A 9223-nucleotide genomic window follows, 5' to 3' on the forward strand; every position below is an offset into this window, starting at 1 on the left:
TGCCACATTGTGCAGCGTTTGGTTGTGATTTCCAGTCCAAAGGCAACAAGGGGAGTGATGTAAGCCTCCACTGCTTTCCAAAGGAGAAGAAAATAAGAAAAGAGTGGGAAGTTGATTGTGGACGAGAACAACTCCCTAAAGACCCACAGCTGCGTTCCCGTCACTTCAGCCCTGATGCATTTGAGACATTTAGTTGGCTAAAAGATCGTCGTCTTCCGCGTTATTCTCCTGATTTAAGCCGGTGCGGGTGCGCTAGCGCTGTGACGGCGGCAGTTTTTTACCACCGCGGTGGTTGGGGGGTTGTTATGAAAAAAACAAAACAAAGAAACAACACACTAAAGCCTGTAAAGCATTAAAATAAATATCAGTAAATATTGGTAAATTAAGTCATATAATAAAGTTGTATCTATTTAAAAAAAAAAACTTTCGTTTAATATTTCCACACAAAGACGCGTGATATAGCTATAGATATATATATATACCGCTCTACGCTTTGAGAGGGATGTGGGACACGAGCAGGAAAGAGACCATCGATCTCTTTTCTGATATCTTCATGTTTTCTACTTGTTGTAAAAGGTATTAAAAGCGAATTGTATCTTCCACAAGGGCAAGAGGTTTAGGTTATGTTTGATATTGCGCTGCCAGAGCAAGCCAAACTAAAATCACCCTCGTATGTGAAACACGCTTTACAAATAAACTTGAAGCGCCTTACCATGTACCATGCATTACCACTTGTCTAATAACAAGCACAAACTGTGTTAAAAGGAATTTGATGTACAAGTACAAATGTAGGCTATCTGTCCTACAGCGCTTTTCTACTTTACCACAGTAAAGAATACGAAAATAATAGCCTAGGCCTAATTAAAAGCAAACCAATGAAGAAACGTTTATAATCCCCTTCGGAAATGGGTGAGACGCAAGTGACGATATGGAAAAAGAAACAAGAGATTCCAGGGATGAGTCACAATTTTTGAATATTCGATTAGTTGATTTAATTATAGAATATAAAAGGGTTGTGCGATTATTCTCTAAAATAAAATCCCCATGTTCTGGTGCAGATGCGGTGGTGACGCGTTCATGTAACCGGAGGGTGACGCTGCCACTAACGCACATAACAGCTGTCACGAAGAACCGGCAAAAGTAATGATTATGAATGTGTCAAATACAGCAAGGAGACATTTGAATTGTTTATTAATAAACTAGTGTTTTCTGTGTCGGGCTGCAAAGATGAAGTTGACGATGCAGACTACAGAATTTATAAGCATAGGCTAGTCGGTTTATTTTCGTTTTGAATTGTTTTGTTTAAAAGTAGACAATTCAAGCTTTCTATATGGAATAACTAATGGAATATTGTTAAATTCGCTGATAATCGGGTGACCAGATTGCAAACTAGAATTCAAAGCCGACAAAGCTTAAATTTATGGACTCACGCACAACTCTCTCATTCGTCATGAATCCAAACATGACTGCGATTTAACATTTATTTGCTAACCTATTATTTCTTTTGTAAACGAAAGCTTTGTGCTTCACTCGTGTCATAATATTCATGTAAAACAGTATTCACATACAAAAAAATTGTTTTGGCGGGTCACCGCCGGTGCTACTAAGCCACCGCGGTGGTGCGGTTGTCAAGTTTACCGGCACAGCCCTACGGTGCACTCGGGTTCAAACTGAAAAGGCTGAACGGCAGAACGGCAGACGTGTTCATCTCGCTACTGTCAAAACTTAGCTAGCAAGCCGGTACGTTGGAAAAACAATAAACGAAGCTGCTACAATCGGCTACAACCAGACAGTAAAAGAAAGGCTACAACAAATACACGTCACTACCCAGAATGCATTGAGACGTAAATAACTATGGCGGCCTATGAGTGAACGGATTTTCTTCTTTTTTTTAATAAAAACAAAACATTTGGAGTGTTTTTGTATCACCTTTTTATAGCTGACGCCCACGTTAATCTTATAAGGCCAACATGCCGCACTAGTCGGGGTTCCCTTTAAAAAACCTATTGAGTTTGTATGGCACACAATCTATAGTTAAGGAAGTTATGATCTTTCTGAAAGAAACTCAGCTTGCAAATAGAATTTAGAATTTATTTTATTTTATTTTTTTATATTTTTCATTGTGTAAACTGACAGCCCAATGAGATCACAGCTCAGTCCAGAGGATGGCGGTAATGCACCTCGTTTGCAAACTACAGAAGAAGAAGAAGAAGACATTTGCTTCTTCTGTTTCAGTCTTTGATTAAGTGTTAAGTTTCCAAAGCTAAATCCATTCTCTCTTAGTAAGTCTAATTTGTCTTTATATGTCTTATCACCAAACTGATAACATCGCTCCAAGGTCTGGCCTTTCTCCCAGAACGCAGATGGTTAAGTGAAAGCACTGGTAACTGGTGCTCTGTTGTTCAGCCTGTTTGACGTCAGTTGCAAAACTGCTACTTCTTTTTCCTTCTCTTTTCAGCTTGGTTCCTTGAAGACTTGTTGGTGTGTTTTTCATCTTCTGCCAAAGCATCCAAATCTCCAAAAGTGGGTTTGATATTACCTTTGCTTGGCGATCAACAAACTCCACCGACTGAATGAGCTCCACTCTTCTTCTGTTGTGCTCCTCATACCCGTAAGCATGGGCTCTCCATCTTTCACACAACTTGCAGAGCAGCTTTGACATAATAATCCTCATGTTGGTAGGATTTTCCAACTCTGTAACCAACCACTTTTCCAACCATATTCATTGTCCTCCATTACGTTGCGCCAAGTGACCAGGAACAATGAAAATGCACTTGAAGATTTTCCATCCTCTAGGAAATATTATGATAAACGGTCAAAAGCTTTGTGTTCTCCCTGCACTTATGCGTCTGCACTTATTACATGTGTGTCAAACTCTTTTACATGTGCTACAAAATAGACGTCACTGAACATGCTCGGTAAAAACAAATGTAAATTAAAGAAATATATTCAACAGTAAATGAATAATTAACAACAATAATTATTATACCAAATTTGTGTCATAAAATATGAAAATATACAATTTGAAATTTGAAATATGACACTTACATCAACTATATTTAAATTTACACAACTAAAACTAGATTAAAGACGCATCTCTTCAGCCAGGCATTCATATATTATTCTTAATCTTACAGTTCAAACTACAATCCGGCCTCTAGTTCATAGGCTTGCTCAGTTGGGGATATTTTGGGAATATTTAATTTCATTTTATCAATCAATAAATTTCACTAGAAACAAACCTTGTTGTATTATTTTAATTTAATAGTGTGAAGCTGCTTTGATACAATTTGTATTGTGAAAAGCGCTATACAAATATACTTGACTTGACTTGACAAATCAGGTTATATGTGACTTTTTGGAGGGCTTTTATTTTGGAATCAGACAGTCCTGACATTGTGTGAGTGATTTCTACTATCATTGTACTTTCATTCTGAAGTGAAATTGATGTTTGGAAACAGGGAGTTTCCTTTTATATTACTTTTCTTGAATGAGCAAAAAGGTAGAGAAATACACATTCTCTCATATGTACATTTGCGCATAAACATCCACATACATATTTACACAAGGCACACATAAGAGATAATGAGACAAAACAATATTGTTATTGAGTTTAGTGGGGAATATTATATCAGCTTCAAGCTCACCGCTTACTCAACCATAATCTGAACATGTTATTAATGTAATAAAGAGGAAGGAAGAGACTTGATTTATCATGCAGCTCAAAGCTCAAAGTATTATGGGTAGAATCTCTGTACAATCTATTCTGATTCATCAACACAGTTTCACTGATGATCCATAACTAACCCTAAACCCAGGATAGAGCGGTTGAGTGAATGTGGTCTGGACTGTGTGGATGAGGCTCATTGTGTCAGAGACACTGTAGAAGGACAGAGTTCCTGCACTGTGATCCACACACACTCCTGTTCTACTGTGATCCACACACACTCCTGTTCTACTGTGATCCACACACACTCCTGTTCTACTGTGATCCACACACACTCCTGTTCTACTGCTGATGGGCTTTACAGGGAGTTCAGTCTCTATGTTATTGTGTCTGAATGAGTAACTGGAGGAAGAGCAGATCAAACTCCAGGACTGATCATTACATCCAAACACACACTCTTTAGCCCGTCCCTTCCTGCTGATGCTCTTATATGACACTGATATAAACACACGTTTACCACTCCACTCAATCTCCCAGTAACAGCGTCCACACACACTCTCTCTACACAACACCTGACGATACACATCAAATCTGTCTGGATGATCAGGATGTGACTGAATCTGTGGGAAAGTGCCAGTAATCACTCTGTTCCTCTCAGACAGACGGAGGTGTTCATTCACTGTGTTCAGATCCAGAGTGAGCTGATGGGAATCTGATGGAGATAAAACACATCAGAATCAGGAATTATGAATCTGTCTGATCTTTTAATGTATCTGAACTCTTCATGTTCAATATATCATCAGTGTCTCAGTGCAGTTTACCAGATATCCTGAGCAAATCATCATTTACATGATCAACTCTAAAACTCTTCTGTCATGTTTTCTTTCACTTCTCCAGGAAGAACATGAACACACTCAGTGAGTTTTTCTGCTTGTTTTCTCAGTGACTTACATTGTAGGAAGTCGTTCCTGGTCCTGGGAACAATGTTGGAGAAAGTGACTGTGGAAATCAACAGACATGAAGAGTGTGATTATCATGTCAAGAGAAAATGATCCCTGCATCCGTTCCTAAGACATTTCTAATATGATCTTCTACATGATCTGAGATGATGGAGGGTCATTTCTGAGAGCAGAATCTCCAGGACTTTACCTCTGTCAGAGATCTTCTTCTCTTTGCAGAAATCCTCCAGTTTGACTCTCAGCTGACGGACAGATTCTCTCACGCCATCAAAAGAGGAGAGAGAACTGAAGAGATTCTCAGTTACGTCTGTAGATTCAGGAGGAGCTGAGAGAGACTGGAAACTCTAGAGAAAACAGAAATCAAAGCTCATCACCTCCACACTTCATCAATAACCTGCTCTACTGTCAGATTTGTGCGGCTCTTGATAATCTTTAGCAACTTTCCTCAATCCAGCACTTTCACAGCATCAGCTTCATTCTTCTCATATTCATTATGTGACATTAGAGACACAAGTTCTAGTGAAGGTGAAGAAATGATACTGCTGTATTAAAGGAAATACTATAACATTTTTCATTTTATTCTATTCGTTGTCCATTTATTTTTCGTTGAACACATCGTGTGTCTAGAGATTGGCTTTATCTAAAAACACACTGAATTAATTTTGACATGGAGTGAATACAGAGCGAGGTTTTTTATTAGTGATCGGGCGGCGAGTGATGAGGAGAGAGAAATGATCAACTAGAAATCTTTATAGAAAATAAACTGAACAATCAGTTTACGATAAATGAGTTTAGATTTGGATACTGTGAACTGGAACCTGTGAAACTTTCATTGCTAACAAACTACGCTGAACCACCGAACGCTAATGTTGTTCCTACAACCAATATGAGAACAGAAAAAAAATAAAGAATGTACATCAGTTGGGAATCATTTCAATGTTAAGAAACTTATTCACATAATTTATAAAAGTTCCATATCAATGCTTAGAAACGTTTCTATTTAAGTTTTGAGTGTGTAAGTTAGGGCTGTAGTCAAGACCACCTTTGTCGAGTCCAAGACAAGTCCAAGACCAGGTCTAGTCGAGTCCAAGTCAAGACCGAGTCCAAAGAGGTTCGAGTCCGAATCAAGACCGAGTCCAGGACAGGAAAAAAAAGTCTGCTAAAAAATATAGGCTAGCCTATAGAAATTAAATCATTATGTAATAATGAAATAATGAATAATTTTAATTTTATTTAAAATAATTGACTAATTCAAAGAACAACAAAAAAATAATAATTATATAGCCTAGGCCTAACACATTCGTTTCGACTGTCTGATCAGCCTTACATTCTGTTCCTGTCAATCATACACGCGATGTCAACCAATTAAACTGCATGAGGGAAGACCGAGACAACTCACAGACACACACACACACACACACACAAGAGATGCGGATAAACCGCGGATCGGGCAGATGACGTGACGAAAAATAATATTTTAATTAATTTCGGGCGGGTGGCGGCTGAAGCAATCAAATGAAAAAAGTTTGCCACTAAGCAAACCTGCAAGTTATGAGCTGGGTTATTTTGTTTCGATATTAGCTATATTTTAAAACAGCCAGTCATTGCGCCTACCACTCATGGAATAGGCAAAGAAAGAAAGGTAAGAAAAAAAGTCGGAAAACTTTGCCCATTAATTAGATGTGCAAGGCAAGCAGGCTAGTTTTCGGGGTGTTATGGACAATTAAAAATGTGAATATTCACGTTGCACTAGCGGTGGACTTTCAGCGAGTTTATTTAAACATTTATTTTTTAAAGAGCCGTTTGTGAGTCAAAAGAGCCGGCTCTTTCAGTGAGCTGAGTGAAACGAGCCGGCTCACGAAAAAGAGCCGAAATGCCCATAGTTATTAGGTGGCCAGTGTTTCACTTTCCCTCCAATAATATATTGTTTTAATATCGTGGCGACGTATGTGTGATTACTGGGAACATAATAAAGAAACCTGGACTCGGTCGAGACCAAAAGCCATATTTGGCAAGACCAGTGGCCGAGACCGAGACAAGTCCGAGTCCGAATACCAGCGAGTTCGAGACAAGTCCGAGACCATAGAAAAGCGGTCTCGAGTCCGGACTCGAGTACTACAGCCCTAGTGTAAGTTTTGGGAAGGGGCAAAATGTTCAGAAACGGCCCTGGTCTCATTGTAGACTCGAGTAGATTCGCTCAGGAAAAGCAGTTCAAAATCTACGAGCAGATTGAACATTATTTATAACTCTTGAGCAGTTAATTACACTGAAATGAAGGACTCTTAGGACATGATCCCAAGGTCAGGTTTTGTGTGGTTTCAGTATGTTGAAGCATTGCTAATATACAGACTTCATGTTTAGGGTCTTCATGGTCAAATTCATCAACATGTTAAAGGCAAACAATTAATACTGTCAATTCTGTCAAGTTTGAAGATCATCTGATCCAACTTTACTACTCAAATTGCTACCATGAAGTTAACTGATTTCACCATTATATAAGAAATCAGAAGGAAAAATGAGGTAAAAAAGTTGAACTGTGAGTGAAGATGATCAGATGAGAGTCTGACTGGTGATTATATAATAACCGAACACACAGATCAACACTTCAGTCAGCGGCTCATTCTGCTCTCATGAAATGTTTCTCTGAGAGTCTCTTGCTCAAGTCCACTATGATCCTGTTCTTCTGGATCTCTGTTACCTGCAGGAAATGTATGTGATCCTGTGTGTGTGAAAGCTGCTCCAGCTCAGCGTCTCTCCTCCTCAGATCATTGATCTCCTGCTCCAGTCGCTCCAGTCGTTCTTCAGCTCGACTCACTGCAGTCTTTTCCTGATCTCTGATCCGCTGTGTCGCCTCAGAGCGGCTTCTCTCAATGGAGCGGATGAGCTCAGTGAAGATCCGCTCACTGTCCTCCACTGCTGTGTGTGCAGAGCGCTGTTAGGACACACATCACAATCACACAGTGAGCTTCAGTGAGTCCTGACTGAGACTTCTCAAACTTCTCTTCTTCTCCAGACTCACCTTATGAGCCTCTACAGCCTCTCTCAGCTGCTGAAGATCTTTCTCTCTCTGCTGGATCCTCTGCTGGAACGACCTCTGCGTCTCCTTCAGCTGCTTCTGCAGCACAAACCAGTAACACAGATGGCACTTTATACTGGCACTATATCAGCATGTGAAGAGTTGAATCCAGTAACAGTAGAATTAATAACCAATGGCTGGAGGTTCAAACTCCTGAAGGGATGATTGATCAGTTACCACTGATTTAGCACTGACATCTCAGGACCAGATCTGCGCAGTTAGCAGGAAGTAAAGCTGCGAAATCAAGGCCTGCAAGCAACTCTCGCAAACACAGCTCCTGCACTTTTTTATAACTAACTGAAAAGAAACTTATTTTAAAAACAAACACTTGAAAATGTTCACATTGGCGTGATAAAAACTACAGTAAATGACAGAAACCATCTTTGGAAAAAACATCTGACACGCTTTGGCTTCACTTTTCAGGGCTTGTTTTAAAACATTTGGAGTGAAAGTCCACTTGCAGCTTCTGTTCACTTCTGTGACGTCTGCAGTGTGAATGATGTTTCCTGATCAAATGGTGCCAATATAAATAGTGTGAACGTTATTTCATCAGTGTGTAGTTTCATACCTGTTTCTCTGTCCTCTGTGCTGCAGCTGATACAGTGTCGTGGTTTTTATGATCGTCCATCGTACACAGCACACATATAAACTTCTGGTCAGTGCGACAGAAAACCTCAAGGAGTTTATCATGTGTTTGGCAGATCATCTCCTGCAGTCGTCCAGTGGCATCAGTCACTTTATGTGGCTTACGGGAGAAATATTCCTCATGACGCTCAAAGTGAGTTTGACAGTAAGACTCCAGACACAGCAGACAGGACTTGATGGCTTTGTGTTTTCTTCCAGTACAGACGTCACACTGCACATCTCCAGCTCCAGCGTAACAGTCAGCAGGAAGTTTAGTCTTCTTCAGTTTCTCCACCAGTTCAGCCAGCATGGTGTTTTTAGCTAAAGCAGGTCTTGGCCTGAAGGTCTGTCTGCACTGAGGGCAGCTGTAGACTCTCATCTGATCCTCCTGATCCCAGCAGCCTGTAATACAGATCTTACAGTAACTGTGTCCACAGGGAATGGCCACTGGATCCTTCAGGAGATCCAGACACACTGGACACAGGAACTCATCCTGATCCACTGAAATTCTGGCTTCTGCCATTTTACTGTATGAATACTGAGACACAAACACACAACAGCTCAACTGCACTTCAGTTTCTCTTTCCCTGAACTCATGTGATTCCTGGTTCTGTGTTTCAGTGACGTGTGCAAAACAGGTTTATCTGCAAGTCTGTAAAGCAGATTCTTCATTCCTGGTCCTGGACAGCCTTATTCCTGTAGAGTTCAGTTTCAACCGTACTCCCACACACCTGGATGTTATTTTAAATGCAAAAAAAAAACTTTCTTAGTTGATTCAGGTGTGTTCAGTAACAGCTGAAATGAAACTCTATTGTGTCTCTCCAGGAAGAGAAAGAGAAACCCTGCTGTAAAGTCACAGATCATAACACATCCACTAGATGTCAGTCTCAGACAGTC

General features: G+C 40.0%; 1 protein-coding gene across 1 annotated transcript; it reads right to left on the reverse strand.

The window, feature by feature from the left end:
- Positions 1–3258: 3258 nt before the first annotated feature.
- LOC308692737 (tripartite motif-containing protein 16-like) lies at positions 3259–8932 on the reverse strand. The gene is made up of 6 exons (XM_081369049.1): positions 8271–8932; positions 7646–7741; positions 7325–7558; positions 4817–4970; positions 4619–4666; positions 3259–4379 (listed from the first exon to the last, which is right to left on the reverse strand). The coding sequence occupies exons 1-6, from the start codon at positions 8847–8849 to the stop codon at positions 3775–3777; spliced, it is 1716 nt and encodes a 571-aa protein (XP_081225175.1). The 5' UTR covers positions 8850–8932; the 3' UTR covers positions 3259–3774.
- Positions 8933–9223: the final 291 nt, after the last annotated feature.

Source organism: Scardinius erythrophthalmus (genome assembly GCF_964197995.2).
Source record: "Scardinius erythrophthalmus genome assembly, chromosome: 6".
In the NCBI taxonomy this organism is placed as follows: domain Eukaryota; kingdom Metazoa; phylum Chordata; class Actinopteri; order Cypriniformes; family Leuciscidae; genus Scardinius; species Scardinius erythrophthalmus.